At 48.6% G+C, this 16,280-nt stretch overlaps 1 protein-coding gene across 1 annotated transcript in view; it reads right to left on the bottom strand.

Annotated features, from left to right (window-relative positions):
- Positions 1–1,837: 1,837 nt before the first annotated feature.
- LOC8051518 (alkaline phosphatase, tissue-nonspecific isozyme-like) overlaps positions 1,838–16,280 on the bottom strand; it is a 37,470-nt gene continuing 23,027 nt past the window's right edge. Inside the window, exons 5-8 of the mRNA XM_029986227.2 lie at positions 15,818–15,958; positions 12,351–12,542; positions 11,371–11,481; positions 1,838–2,040 (exon numbers count right to left, since the gene is read on the bottom strand). Of these exons, the coding sequence (XP_029842087.2) occupies positions 1,838–2,040; positions 11,371–11,481; positions 12,351–12,542; positions 15,818–15,958 (647 nt within the window). The remainder of the gene's footprint in view (positions 2,041–11,370; positions 11,482–12,350; positions 12,543–15,817; positions 15,959–16,280) is intronic.

The following is a 16,280-nucleotide window of genomic DNA, read 5'->3' on the forward strand; positions in this document are numbered from 1 at the left end:
GCGCATACCTACTGCGCATCAGGAGGCCAAGAAATACCCATATTGCTGAAAATCTTGAGTAGTAGTTCAGTAAGGATGTAAAATTTAAAAAAAAAAAAGATTTTGCAGTTTTTTTGAAAACGTAACGAATTCCCTCTCCAGTTTCACCGACACAAAATGGAACGGCGGCGTCCCTCCGTTCCTCCTGAAAAGGAACTCGTTTTAGGAACGCCGTTCATTGGAATGCCCTTGAGTACAACACTGGTTTGCATCAGGCTTGTACGATACTCAATAAAAGTAATCAAATTACTTGCAATCGAATAGTTTTGGGAATAATTTGTAATAATTAAATTTTATTAATCAGAAAGTAATCGCAAGAGTAAAGCGCGAGACACATGCGCGAAAAATCCGTCCGATCCGACGTCCGATCCGGCAATACGACTGCCTGATCCGAAAAATTTGGTCGCGTCAGGCGTCGGATCGGCGATCCGACGTGCGTCCAACGCGCCAGATAGTTTCGCACGGCGGACGGATTGTCGGATGCGTCCAGCCAATGACAGCACAGCTAGCGCGAACGTCATGATGACGTACTGGGTCTGTCGGGACGAATCAGAATACGGGACGGGCGACGGGAAGCCGGACGCGTGGATCCCGCCGACCCATTCGAGGAAGATGGCCCCGGCAAAGAATGCACGCGCTAACGAGAACGAGCTTCTAAGTTTGCTCGTGTGAGCTAAACCGTCAATCTGGGACCAGAGATCTGCGAACGCGGACCTCCGCTGGGGTGCTGGGATCTCCTGGGCGGAGCCGAACGGATCGTCGTGTCGCATGCAAGGTCGGAAGCGTGTGTCTCAAACTGTCGCGTGCGGCAATTCGGAGCGGCGTTCGGACTGTCGGATCGGACGTCGGATCGGACGATTCTGTCGTCCATGTGTCTCGCGCTTAATACGATTACTTCTGGCAGTACTAAACTGAGTTGTACCCGCTACTATTTTCTCTTCCATTCCTAAAATATTATTTATTTGCTTATTTATTTTTACAAAGTGCAGCCCCTAATGGGGATATGGCAGGATAAGAGATTATTTACACACAGTCAAGGACATCACAATAACCCACTGTCAACGGTACACAGACATTCTTCCGGTTGTAGTGTCCAGACGTTTCCTGCTAACAAATTAGAACGTTCAATGGTGTGAGGAAAGAAACTGTATCTAAATGTGTCGGAACGTTGATGAAAGGCCGGTAAACTATTTAAATTGTGGTGGCTCCTCGTTGAAGTTGGGTCGATAAAATTGATGTACGTATCTAAAGAGGCGAAACGCGATCAGTTTATAATAAAATAAAATGTCTCAATATCACGGAGCTCAGAAAGAGGACTTAGGCCTAAATCGGGGAGGTTAGAGGAAGGAGAAAAGTTTCGGTCATACCGACGACAAATAAAACGTACCGATTTCTTCTAAACTAATTTGAATTTATTTGTCAGATTGTTTGTAAATAAACCATATTAAAAAGCCATAAGCGACGATTGGACGAATTAAAGTTTTGCAGGTTCAAACAATACGCTCGTTTTCAATTGTAAAATACAGTAACCCATCCTTCTATTGTTTCCTGTAAGATTTACTGCACCTTCTCGTCTGTTGATGCACATACACAAGAAGTGGCTCTCCAGCATCTGCTACACCCTACTGCAACGATACGATCCAATATTGGTGCTCCAGGACCACACACCTACTGCGTCCGTCTGCAGCATATTCCGCGTTGCTGCTCTACACGTATGGTAACCCCAACAGGAAGGATTATGGCCAGTCATTGCATTTACACTTTATTGCACCTAAAGAACCCATTACAAAGCGCTAGCTTACTTCTTCGTTACATTGCAATTGTTTCCAGAAAACTCTCCAATGCAGCTGGCAAAGGAGAGCACGTAAGGGATGAAGGTCTGGTCGTGCACTCCAGAGAATAGGTGCGCCCAAGGGCCCTCCGCGTACACTGCAACGTCTTCGCCCCCGTGGGTCTCGCTACGTCTAAAAAAGGTAGCTGGCTGAACGAAGTCGACGGACGCTGCGAAAGAAAGGCTCTCCGTCACACTCTTAGACGCACCTGAGTTTATATCAAAATTAACTGTTGGGCTAGTTGGATAAACATCGTGAAAAAAATTAGCGCAAGAGATAAGAACAAGACGAAGATACGAAGACGAAGCGCTTGCCCTGTTCGTATCCTCGTCTTATTCTTGTTCTTTGCGCTATTTGTTTTTACTATTGAGTTTATATTTCAGCGTAATACACTGGGAACACCAATGACTGTGTTTACTTTAACCGGTTTAGCCAGCGAAAAGCACGAGCGGTACCTCACCCCAACAAGAATATACTCGAGGGAATCTGAAGCGTTTTCTTTCCCGCGAAGCGTTTGGGAGAGCAAATCGCCGCAAATGTAGGGAGGAAGCTCGGCGAATGGCGTGGCTGACACACAGTTTAGACCCCCCAAAAAACTTGTAAGCAGTTTACGTTGTGTCACTTATTCTACATACTTCAGTTTTCTTAAGGCTCTGCTGTACTCCGACGTCGAGCGTAGCAAACGCGCCGTAGCGCAGCACACACAGATGCTCATCGGTCGTGGATATCAAGTTCCTGCTCGCCGGCCAATGAAAGCCGCGCGTTCTGCGCTACGCTGCGTTCGCTGCACTCAACGTCGGAGTATAACAGAGCCACTAGAGTGTGCATACTCGGTGCCAGAAAAGAATACTGCATCGTGGATGGATGGAACAGTGGAGTCTGTTGACTGTCATTTTTGTTTCGGGGAACCAGAATTAACATCACCTACACACTGCCATGGCCTGCTTACCTTAACTACGCTGCCTGAAACGCGTCTCCGACTTGTGTGTTTGACGTCCTATGCGGAGAGCAAGTCGTCTGCTTCTCGCGCAGGAGTTGCGGTGACGTCAGAAAGACGCCGAGCTCTGATTGGCTCTGATTTGAAGGATAGGGGGTAGACCTCAAAGCAAGCTGCCTTGAGGTCTACCCACTATCCTTCATTCAGGACCAATCACAGCTCGGCCTTCTGACGTCACCACAATCCAAAAAGAAGCAGACGAACTTTCGCTCCGCATTCCGACCATGCATCGAAAGTGGTCCCGAAGTGGCAGCAACTGAAGTCACGAAAGCCGGAGTGCCATGCTGTCAGATGTCGCGATCCTTGCGGTTGGTCGTAGAAAGGCTAATGAAAAGCACGAGCGAACGCGAGTGTCGCTGTGGTTGTGGTCCGAAGCCTTCGTGTACCGTCAAGCTGAAGAGCGATCTGCAGCAGAACAGGCGTCCTCACATCCACCACTTCTATTGTGACGCCGCCGGGATCGCGGCCGGCGACAGCATGACATTTTTGTGATGTCATCAGTCGGGAATTGAGAGACCACTTTCTTTTTTGAAGCAGTAAACAGACAAGTCGGAGACACGTTCCAGGCACCATCCCTCTTGCGACCGAGACCGCATCGTGGATGGAAGGAACTGTGGAGTTCGTTCACTGTTATTTTTGTAACGGGGAACCTGAGTCAGCATCACCTAGATACTGACAAGGCCGGCTTACTATAATGGTAAGCAGGCCGGCAGGTCACACCATCATACTCGTGAACAACTTTCTGGGGCATTTCAGAAAAAAAAGAAGTGAAGTGTGTTTGATCAGTGCTGAAGACGCGCGAGCTCACGTACATCCATAGCCTGATAGCGGCCTCCTAGCCACAGAAATGTGTCGTCAAGTATAGTATAGCTTGCTTACTCTAAGGGCCCGTTCACACACTTGCTTACGACCGAGCTCTTGTGATCTCTTACGACGAGAGAATGCACTGGCACGCTGGCGCCATCTATGAGGTGATCCTGCAACTGTATTTCACTTGAGCGCATAGGTTTCGCTGTATTTACGACGCCAAATGTACGTTCTCTTTATGAGAAATGGTCGTTTATAACATAGTCAAACGTTTTCCAAGCCAAGAAATAAAAAATGATGCGCGAACAAATAGGGAATATGCGAAAGCTGCAAGCGTTCCACTGTCATCCGATACACGGCGCCAGTGTGTTCTCTCGTCGTAAGAAATTTCAAGAGGTTTTATATCACACGGTCGTAAGCGATCGCAACAGCGTGAACAAGCCTTAATGGTAAGCAGGTCACACTGGTGGTCCGATAACGGGTGGCGACGCCGGCTGTTAAGGTTTGCTCTCTTGTCATCATATTCACGTGACTTTGCTGGCACTGCCAATAGCAAGCGGTGTCCGGACAGTCAGCGTTACGTTAAGTGCTGTGGAAATGGAACAGTGCAAATGCCAAGTGTCTACTTCGTTTCAATTGAAGTCCAGACTGCACCGTGTTTCACGCAGCCGACGCTACGAGCTAATGGGGAGCAATCAAGCAGAGTCCAAAGCACAAGTCACGAGCCCTTTCAGTGTATGATGGGTTAAGCGATGATATAGAAGACGTACAGAAACACGACGAACAGCATTATGGAGAGCTTTTGACGCTGTCTGATTTCTATGAGCTCGTAGCGTCGGCTGCGTCTGTACTTAAACGAAGCATTGGTGGTTGTGGCAGAGTTCGTGCTCTGCTCCAGTCGAAGCATAGCCGAGGGGTCTCAAGCACGCGGCCCGCGATTCTTTGGGACGCGGCACACAAACATCCGGCGGCTGCGAGCCCCCGTTGCCATGCGTCGAGCGCTACATGCGCCATAAATAATAGTTTTATATCGTCGATTAATTTCAGCTCGAAAGAAGCTCTGCTCATATAACGTGTTCATACATTTTGCACTATTTTTTTATAGGAGAGGGGGGGGGGGGGGGAGGAGAGAATTGCTCCGTCTAAATATTTGATGAATAAAAGGTTAAAAGCGCGAACAAAACGGGTACAAAGAAGACACGCAGACGACAGGACAGGCGCTTTTGCTTCTCAGCCCTTTCATACGTAAATCAACCATAACGGAAATACCAACACTAGGCTACGAGTGCGAGCTTTTTGCTCAAAAAGGCACCTCGGCTGCGCAAACTCTCACTCAGCTAGCAACTGCCAAAGATAAAGCTATGAGCTCGGGCCTCTGGCCGCCAGAAAAGACCTTTGAAATATGGGAGTTTTCTTATAAGGCTGCTGTAAAAATAGTCAGGAAAACAAAAACTACCGTACGAAAAGATATTTTTCATGTTTGTTGAGCCATTGTGCGACAGAACACTGAAGGTGTCTTTGACTTGTTCTACTGAAAACTGCCGGTACGTTGGTGTTTTAAATCTTATAACATCAGGGTGGATCCAAAGTAGTCGTATAGCAAATTAAAGCTAAACATGAAAAAAATAGTGAGCTTACAAAAAGCAGAAAGCACAAGGCTCCTCTAGAAAATGACTACCTATAGGTGTCGTTGGGACAGTCGGCTGCTTTGCAGCGCGACACACCACTGCTGCCTGTTGGTTTATTTTCTTAGAGCGCAGCTCTTAGGCGCCCGTTTCCGGCATAAGCAGTCACCGTCGGCGTCGGCGTTGGCGTAACCGCACGTTGCATTATGGGACATTTCCCATAATGACGTCACACGTGACGTCACGTGTGACGGCACGAGGTGAGGTGAGGACAACGTTTATTTAAACTTAGGACAAACGCCAATCCCCAAAGTGGGGGCCGCACACGTCAGACAGCACACAAAAGACTGTCCTCAGACATATTTGAGCGCAAGCCACCGCGAAATCCGTGCCCCGAATGGCGCGGGGCAACAAGTTCAAAAGGGGGGGCGGGATGCTCTTTGTGTTTCCTGAGGTTCCAATAAAACCTATCAGTTGCGAGTGAGCGCTCGTCCGTCGTTTCTGTTTCTCCCTCTGTCCTCGTCTTTTGTGCGATTTTAAAACCAAGATGAGTTCAAAAAGAAACTCGGCACGCACCACCCAAACCAGGAACACCGCGGCGGCTCGCGTCCGCAGGCCGCCCCCTGCACGATGCATGAGCAGCGCGACCCCGGCCCAAGGGACCGACGCGGCGTGGTCGCTCTCAAGCGTATTGTCTACGTCCTTGGAGGCGTGAACTGATGATATGTATCATTATAACGAGGGCCCAAGTCCGCTCCGCCACACAAAGTCGAGGAGAGAAGTCAGGACCCTCGTCCGGCGCTCGGAGTCGCCGGCAGGATGCGCCCATTCTTGCAAGGTCGTCGGAAGGTCTTCTGGAAGAAGGATAGCCCATGCTGCTTGACACTGGGCAACCAGAGCTGCGCACGCCCAAATGAGATGATGAAGTTTCGGGAGGGAATCTGGGTCTTTGCATCGCTGGCAGCGAGAGTCTCGCGAAACATAGTAAGGGTCAAGTTTACGTTGCCGGGTCAGCTCGAAGCGATAGACGTGATGAGGCGTGACCGCTCCACCTGTCCTAATGCGTCGAAGCAGGACCATCTGGTGCCGACGGAACGTGTTTTCGGATATTAGGAACTGTTCTGGGGTCCAAGAGTCGTCGAGCCGGCTTTTCCAGTCCTGACGGACGAGGCAAACTGCATCGACTGGGTCGTACACGTAGGCCTCGTCTTCGGGAAACATCGTTAGCCGACGTGGGAGGCACCTGTAAGGTTCGCCGTGAGGAGGGGAAGTCTCTATACAGTTCTTCCAATGCAGCCTTCGGGCCTTCTCGTTGCCGGAAATGACCGCATGTCCTGGGACCCAGCGTATACTGATGGCGGTACAGGCGAAGTGCAGTGTCGTAAATAGCGGCGATTGTCGGACTCGATGTGAGTAGATGCGCCTTAAGCGCGCGAATCGTGTTCTGAGAGTCCGTGAACACCGTAAGCGTGCCGGGCTCTGGATTCCTGACCTCATACGTCTGGAGGGCGAGGGAGACAGCGCGGGCTTCGGCTTGTTCGGGCGATGAAAGGGTCATGTTGGTGTTTGCAACAACGATAGGATCACACTCTTCCGGGTCATGGGACGGGAACAGCGCAGCTGTCGCAGACTAACCGGATGTGTGCAGGGCAGCATCGATATACGCGATGACCTGAGCAGGGTCCTAAGATAATGCGGTGACCTCGGCTTGGTGTTGGCGGGCATAATGTTCCGACGCTTGGCGTGGCGCTTGGCATTCATATTTCGCGGGACAGGCCGGGCACGTTGCGTGAGGTTAATGAGATCCCATAGAGGCTTGGTAGGCGGCAGGTCGTTTATGTTTGTTACAGCTACTCCAATGAAACGCGCCACTGCCGTCCCCTGGAGCGTATGCTCAAGTCAGGCCATGAGGATGTCGAGTTGCTGTTCTATAGTGTCTCTCGAAGGTCGGCGAGGTGCAGGCACTTGCGAAGCTCTGACGTTCGCGTGTGTAGAGGGTGCCCGAGGATGGTTCGGCGGGCCTCGTTATACAGCGTTGCAGTCTTGTCGAAATGAACTCGTTTGAGGTAGTAGAAACGCGCTGCATAGGCCACCTTCGAAGCAAGGACGGACGTGACCAGAATCTTGGCGATACGTTCTCCCGCCCCTTTCAGACGATGGAAGATGCGACGGACGAGGTGTAGGCCGTGTATCCATTGCCGCAAAATAGATTTAACCCATTCAACTGCTACTTGAGAGCTGTACCCGAAATTCACGCCAAGGGTCTTTAAGAAGGGCTCTTTGCTTATGTGACTACTGTCAAAAGTGAGGCCCAAGTCCAGGGTAGAATGCCCACGGCCGTACAACGTGTACTTCGTTTTTTTTTTTTTTGTTTTTTTTTTTTGAGACGGAAACATGCCGACGCGGCGAAGGTGAGAGTGGATGTCATTCAGACCCGCTTGCAGCGCTGTCTTTTGCGTCAAAACCGAGCCTTGGCATGTCCAGATGGTAATGTCGTCGGCGGAGGCAGTATCTCGTAGGTTCGGAATACGATGGAGGTCCCAGAGTAGCGGTGCCATGACAATGTTAAATAATGCGGGTGACAATACTGCTCCTTGAGGGACTCCAATGTTGTTCTCCTTGGTAGTACTGCTACGCGCGTCAGGGCCATAGCCCGACTTGACGAGGTGTCGGCGGCCGGCCAGAAATGACCGGACAAAATCTAGTTGTTTCCCATCTACGCCCTGCTCGTACATCGAGGAGAAAACGGCTTCGTGTGGGACCGTGTCAAAGGCCTTCTTGATGTTCACCATGACCACGGCCCGGAGCTGCTGGCTGTTGGGCTGCCATGCAGCGATATCATGGTAAATCATGGCCAGACTATTGTGGGTACTCAAATTCTTGCGGAACCCTGTTTATGTGGGATGAAAGATCCTGAGGTTTTCTGATTACCACTGAATGCGTGCAAGTACCATTCGTTTCATCAACTTTTCCAATATGGATGTAAGGGAGATGGGACGCAGGTTTTTCGGGTCGGTCGGTGGTTTGCCGGGTTTGGGGAGGGGGGTAACCTATGACATCTTCCAACCCTCAGGGAGGTGACCCGTGTGCCAGATGTAGTTGAATTAGTGAAGGATACCTTACCTAGCGGCACGAGGTGCATTACGAAGCATCGGGGTTGTAACTCCATCGGGCCCGGGGGCACCCTTAGGTTTGCACTGGGCGATCGCCGCATCAAGTTCTCACTCAGTGAATGGCTGGTTCCCAGGGTTTTCCGTGCCCACAATGTCGGCATACACGGGTCTATATACAACGGGGGATGGGAGATCGTCAGGTTGCGGAAAGAATGATGAGCCAAGCTGATTCAGCATATCTTCCTCGGGGTCTGTCGAAAGCAGGGTCAGAAGAGGGACAGGGCTACACGACTTGCGTCTGCCATACATAGCGTTAAAAGTTCGCCACACCTCGCCGAGCTTCGTAGTCCTGTCAAAGGACTCGCAATGGGCAATCCAGCGTGTGAGGCTGACGGTCTGGGCGTATGTGCTAGCTTCATTGGTGAGAAGGCTCACACGTTTTAGGTAGCAGCGCCGCTTGTGTTTCCGGAACTTGGTAAGTGCAGCCGTGCGACGATCCCAACGCGATAGCAGATGTGTGTCCGGAGTGGGTGTATTCATATCCACCTGGCGGGAGTCAGTCGTAGACTTTGAAGCCGTCGTAAGAAAGGACGAAATGTTAGCAGGGTTGATATCTTCGATGTCTTCCTATATAAAGGCACGAAATCGATCCCATTTTATTGTCTCCGTGGGTCGCTTGATCATTTTACGTTTGCCTGCATATAGCTTGAGCCCTATGAAGAAATGGTCGCTTCCCCACACGTCGGGAAGCACAGTCCACGCGAGAAGGCGGGCTGTCGACGCGGGTGCGAGAGTGGGATCTATCACACTGTCCGATCGGCGTGGCGATGTGCCATACCCATAACGCGTCGCGCAATCTAAATTACTGACGATCGTTAGGTACATTAGTTCGAGGACAGTGCAGAAGTCCCGTGCGCACGGGGTATGCGGCGCAGAACTCCACGATTTGAAGGGAGCGTTTAAGTCTCCTCCAAATATTACATAATCAGAGGAGTACTTATCGCGGAGCGCTTTGATCCACGAAAAGTCGTAAGCTGCGTGGAGGGGCCGAACGTATGTGGAGACAATCAAGAGGCATTTATAGTCGGATGCAACCTGAGAACAATCTTTTAGCTCCACCCACAAGCGCATTGCGCCCATCTGAAGTGCCTCCGCCTTCGAGAAAGTAGTTCGCTAGCAACGTTGCTTTTTCTTCCTCCAGGAAACGTGTCTTAAACTACTACAATATTTATTTAATTCATTCAGGACATTTAAATAAGTTAGAATACGTTTTTGTCAACGAAATTGCTGTTTAGTAAAGAAAGAAAGTCATGTCCAATGTACCGTCTTCCCAATTCATTTTCTGTCCAAAATACTGTCTAACATACCGTCTTCCAGCGGCTTCCAGTGCTAAGCCTCGTGCCCGCTTCGAAATTTTCGTTGGCGATAGCGTCGCTGGATTCTCACGTTGTCGCGCAAAAACTGCTGCAAACGCAAGCCGATACCATTAAGATTTCGTGGCGTAACCTCGGGCACGTAAAACACGGTGCAAAAAGCAAAATAATTGTCACGAGAAACTAGCGTCGCGTTGCTAAGGCCAGCAACCATGTTGAGCTTTTTTTTTTTTATCAAAAGGATCGCGATTGGTCCATGGAATCGTGACGTCATGAAAACGATTGGCTGTCGTTTCTCGGCGTAGGATTACATTTTCCTCTGAGAGGCATTTCCGGTTTTTTCTTAGCTTGCAACCGACTATAGTAATTCCGTTGAGAGCGACGCGGACCGCGACTACCTCCTGCGTGGTGGTACACCAGTTCATCGTGTCTATCTTGATATGCGAAACACCACGACGGTCATATATACTGGCCTGACCACTAGTAAAGGGGGTTTGGCGTGAACGCCCCGGATATTCTCTCGTAGGGTTGTGGTGCCCTTCAAAAACTGACAATGTAATGTTCTTGGCGCGAGATTCCTGCAGTGAAAGAACGTCACAGGTATATTGTGGATCTGATAGGCGCGTAAGGAGTTGGGCCTTTCTTGTTGCTAGCCCACGACAGTTCCACTGCAGGATCCGGAACGGAGCGTTATTCAGGAGTCTATAAGCCATTACAGGTTTTGGATCTGGATCGGCGGACTTTGGGGGACGACCATGAACATTGCAGAGTGCTCCGCATGGGTCGCCGGCCGCTCTTGTGTGCCTCGAGCGTGCACGAGCAGCCAAAGCACGACGGAAGGCAGCGGGCACGTGCAGGAGGCCGAGAATCCAAAGGAGAAGCCCTACTACTCTCATTTCGCCAGTGACTATACGGATCGCAAGTTCGTCTGCTTCTTGCGCCGGGGGTCATGGTGACGTCAGAACGCCGAGCTTTGGTTCGCTTCGATTTTAAGGATCGTGGATAGACCTCAAGGGCTAGCTTTGAGGTCCACTCACTATCCTTCAAATCAGAGCCAATCAGAGGTCGGCCTCTTTCTGACGTCACCGCAACTCCTGTGCAAGAAGCAGACGAACTTGCACTCCTCCTTGGCGACGTGCGCGATCAAAAGCGTCGCTGTGGTTGACCTTCCACGATTGTCCGAACGCTCACATAACGTCTGGAGTATGACGAATTCTACTTTTTATTTATGGAAATAACAGGAATGTCAGATTGTCAACCTCGACGGTGTTGGTTTGAGGACGCGGTGAAAACAAGCCTCCACCGTGTTCTTGACCCCACAAAATCGAAATTTTCGCTGGCAATAAAGAAATTCAGCTCGCGACGTCACAATTAGGAAGCATAATTGGGAGCCTCTGAACGTCCTCGTCGCCTATAAGAGGTGTGGTCTAACGGCAGTATCATCTACGGCCTTGCAGCTCACGCTGCCACTTGCTCTGGCAGAGCAGCGTATATGTCAACACTGACACGAGCACCTAGATACAACGAACTTACGTACAGATCTAACATGAGTTTGCCAAGTTTTACAAAAGTTACATCACTTACTTGTTTCCTCTTCCGTTAAATTTTTCAGCTCTTGTGCACCCTTTGGTCCGTTGGCGTACGAGAGAGTGGTGTAAGCCAGATTTGGTCCCTTTCCTGAATACCCGGCAATTCCTGCATGCACAGTACAATACGGGAAAACGTTGCAGCATAAAAAGTTGGGTTACTGTTAGGTAAACCCAAGCTTCACTAAAGTAAGCCTTTATCTGCAGCTTTTATTGCGTGTGTATGTGAACCCAGAACGCAATCTACAATGAGATGTCCGCAAGCCTGCCTCATTTTTCAAAAACCGCACCTTTCATCTCGTTTTTTTTTTTTTTTTTTTTTTTTCTTATAGGGGTTGGAACGTTTTCCACGTATCCGGGTTACACGCGTGCTTCCTGGATGTTGCACTATTACACAGCCATGCCCCGTTTTCGTCAACACGAGCCTCGATAAACGTCGATTTTCTTGCCCGACACCAAAAATAGACACCGAAAAACACCGAATTTGATAAAAAAACTACAAAAAAAAAAGAACCCTGAATTTCAAAAGAAACCCAACCCGAAAGCATGGCACCATGCAGTCACTGGAAATGGCGACTCCCGAGCGTCTCATTACCTCTCCGCAGCCAATCAGATGTAGGCATCACAATAAGAGCGCCAAAGAACAAATCACAGAACAAGACGCGTGAACATAATATGCCAGCCCCTGCGTTACTTAAGCTGTCACTGAGTTTACAATAATGCGAATCTCAAGTTCGTCTGCTTCATTTGCAGGGGTTCTGGTGACGTCAGAATGCCCGGAGCTCTGATTGGCTCTGATTGAAGAATAGTGGGTAGACCTCAAGGCGGCTTGCTTTGACGTCTACCCACTATTTTTCAGTCCGAGCAAATCAGAGCTCCGGGCATTCTGACGTCACCAGAACCCCTGCAAACGAAGCAGACGAACTTGAGATCCACATTGCCCACAGCTGCCCACGTCAAATATAGAAAGTACAGCACCTAAGATGTTGTTTCCTCTCTCGGCGTATCCTGAGATAGTCATAGTGTGCGAATGATCGGCAGTTACAACGATGAGCGTGTCCTTGGTGCCCAGGCGCCTGACCGTTTCATTCACGGTTCTTTCAAACTCCAGTGTCTCTTCAAGGGCAAGATAGGCCCTGGTGTCGTGGTGAGCGTGGTCAATGCGTCCTCCTGAGCAGAAAAGGTATAATCGTTGCATCATCTTAGGAATGAGCTCAGCTTCTACATAAACACAAAGCGTGTAAGGAAGACGTGGGCACAGATACACGCAAGGAAGAAACTACGAACCTGGCTTGACGGTCAAAAGTTGCCGAACACACTGAGCATGAATGGTATTAAGCATGCATATTTTCCAAGATATAGTTAATTCACTTAATTCATCCGCGTTTATTAATCCTACCATGTCTCCGACTAGAAAATGTAGTATTTTTGAAAGAAATAAATGAATTAATATTGGCAGCGACCTTTATCCCGAAAAGTTCTATAACGAGTGAAATGTAATATTTGAAAGTGCAATCGTTTAAAATTATTTAGAAGACATAAAACCACCATTTCAGGAAAAGAAGAAGAACCTTCGTCTCTATTTATTTTCTCGCTACATTGAGCGGGGAAACTGGGTGCATAGGTTACGTGGCATCAATTTCCCCGCTAAAGTTAGCGGGGAAACTATATCGGTGTATCGCGGTAACGTGACGTCAATTTTCCTATTAGATTTAGTGAGGAAATTGTATTGATGTGTAGCTCTCGAGACGTCGGGTCACGTGACACCAATTTCCAGCTAAATTTAAGGGGCAAGTGAATTGGCTTATAGGTAACGTAACGTGAGGTCACGTGACATCAACTGACGTCACGTGACCAAAACACCAATTCAGTTTTGCCGCTTAGTTGAGCGAGAAGTGCACGGACGAACGGACCGACGAACAGGCAAAAGTTTGGAATTGGGGGGTTTCGATAAAAGCATTTTATGCTTTAATAAATCAATTTTCTTTACACGCATTTGCGGCAGAAAACACTGTCAAGGTTGCAACAGAGGAAAGGCAACAAATAAAAAAAAGAAAGAAGAAAACGAAGACGTGGTCAAAATCAGGTGCACCTGCTCTTGCAAAAGTCTGCACAAAATACCACAATGGTCTACATCAGAAAAGCCAGTGCTCCACATGAAAAGCAGCAGCTAACGAAATTCGATTCGTTGGGAACCGTTGACGGGTTTGCATAGGTACTGCCGCACTGTCACATTAACGTTTTTTCGGACGCCTTACAACGCAGCCCATGGACGGACAACCCAAGGGCCAAATCAAAAAGTGGCACCACTTAGGTGCAGTCTGCAGCTAGATGACCACAAGAAGGAGCCCACTGAGGCAAATTCGACCTTGGGTCGCAGTAAGGAGGTCAGGGATGTAAAGGGACTTTCTGCAGAGACAACGAATCTCCCCAGCGCAACCTTCACATCCAGAGGGATGAGTTCATGTTTCGGAACCAGATTCTCATACATGAGTTGTTAGTTGTTACCTACCCTACGTCTCAATATGAACCTGGAAAAGACACTGGGAGAGGTGTAAGTAAATTGTCTTCATAAGAGAAGCCCGGAATTTAAAAAGAAAGATGCGAGCTTTTAAGACGAAGTCCGCAAGATCAAAACGGAGAACTTGGCTCGGCAGAAGTTGCTTACCCGCCTGTTTGGCAGCGTTGAAGGGGCGCGCTTACCATTCACTAAGTTTAACGGGGAGTTCGTACTCTCTGAATATAATGGACATATAAGTTCATCAATGCCAATTTTTCGCTAAACACAGGAACGTCGGGGAGAAGATGCAGCTGTCGCGAATAAAGACCTTCGCAAAAACGAACTTTAAATGACAGAACAAGAATACGAGACATTGGTTGACAAGCTGAAAAGCAATAGGGTATCCAGTAGACCAAGCAAGAGATTGAGAAGTTGTCTGACAAGCCGAGAGATACATTTTGAATGGTTTTCAGCGAATTTGGGAGCATAATAAGACATTGGCTGGCAAGCGGAAAGGGGTTTCCAGCAAATTTAGCAAGATAATGAGAAGTTGACTAAGTGTATGCCGAAAGGTTTTCAGCCAGTTCAGCTGAATAATGCGAATTTCGTTGATGAGCTGAAATGTGTACGGAAGGGATTTGAGCAGAGTAAGCAATAGGACGACATTTATCTGGAAATAAGACAAGCCGGAACAAATTCCACCACAGGCCGATGCCCAAGACTGAAGTCACAATTAATGGGAGTTTTATGAACGCCATTCCGTCGACAGCTTGCACGAGAGGTACCGAAAAAGATTTGAGACTTGTAAATAATAAAAAAGAAAGAAAAGAAGAGACATATTGCTGGAATGCGGTGGCATAAAGACAAAGAATTTTAAATGAACATGACGTTTCGAAGAGAAGCTGTCGGGAGCACTCTGAGTCAAAACAACCAGCACCAAACCAATCGGCAAGGTTCCGCGCACTTGAGAATGTAAAAAAGTAGTTATTTATGTGACCTCGTTAAGGGGCAGATTTAAGAGAAAAGGGGGGGGGGGGGGGGGGAGGGGGTTCACACCACCCCTAAGCCTCCCAAGGGCGACTTATTACATTGTTTTATAAAAAAATTGACATGCACCAGCATTTTTGAGCACAGCTCTTAGGCGCCCGTTTCCGGGTTTCGCGGCATCGGCGTAACCACGCTAAATAAGCGGGAAAATTGAAGTCACGTGACCTCAACTCCAATTCAATTCCCTGCTAAATTGAGCGGAGAAAATAACGTCACATGACTTGGTGACACGTCACCTATGAACAAATTCAGTTTCTCCGCTGGATTTAGCGGGAAAATTGACGTCACGTGACCTTAACAGCAATTCAGTTTCCCCGCTACGTTTAGCTGGAAAATTGACTTCCCGTGACCTCAGCACAAATTCAATTTCCCCGCTAAATTTAGCGGGAAAAATGTCGTCACATGACTTGGTGTCACGTCACTTATAAACAAATTCAGTTTCTCCGCTAGATTTAGCGGCAAAATTGACGTCACGAGCCGAGGAGGAGGAGGGGAAGGTACGAAGAAGGTGAAAACGAGGGGGGAGAAGGAGGAGGCGGAGGAGGAGGAGCGGAGAAAGGGGGAGGAGGGGAAAAGAAGAGTAGATGGGCAGAGGATGAGGAAAGGAGGAGGGGAGTAGGAAAGGGTACGGAGGAGGAGGCGGGGCCATATTCTCTCCTCCGTACTCTCCACTCCTCCGCCTCAAGAGCTGCGCTCTAATTTCGCGTCAGGATTTGTGAACGTCTTTAATTTTTTTAGGAAGAAATGTTTAGTTTTAGATGAAATAGAAATTATTCGGCCACCAAAATATACTGTATTGAAAATGCTTCACGCGTGACGTCAAATCTCTGTGCAGTAAACAAGTCTGACCTATGAATCCGGCCCTGACCTTATTCACGGAGCGTAACGAAGACCTCACCTTCAACAAGGAGAACAAAACCAGACGGTGACCTTGTGAGGAGGTCCAACGCTTTGCTGGTCATTTCCTCCAGGCTAGGTTGCTGTGCGCTGGGGAGGGTTCGATTTACAACATACGCCATGCTGTCTTGACTGAAGAGGCCTGAAACACGCCGATCGGTGATGAGGAGTGAGAGGGTAACCTCGCAATTTGTGAAAGGTATGGGGCAAAAGATTGAGCTGCATTTTAAGTAAATCACAAAAATTGGCCTTTAGAGATGCGATGCTGTAATTTACCCCAAGAATGTGTCCAAGTTACATACCTATGCTGTGGAAATTGCAAATTACATTGCAAATACACAAAATGTTAATTTTGTGAAAGCAGTCGTGAAAGCTACCTGAATGCGGTCTACGCAAGTGAGTAATACGGCCAGGCGGACATTACGTTCAAGAGAGAGTGCAATTGACGACTAATTAACGAAATT

Source organism: Ixodes scapularis, unplaced genomic scaffold (assembly GCF_016920785.2).
Source record: "Ixodes scapularis isolate PalLabHiFi unplaced genomic scaffold, ASM1692078v2 PGA_scaffold3__209_contigs__length_174095766, whole genome shotgun sequence".
Classification (NCBI taxonomy): Eukaryota; Metazoa; Arthropoda; class Arachnida; order Ixodida; family Ixodidae; genus Ixodes; species Ixodes scapularis.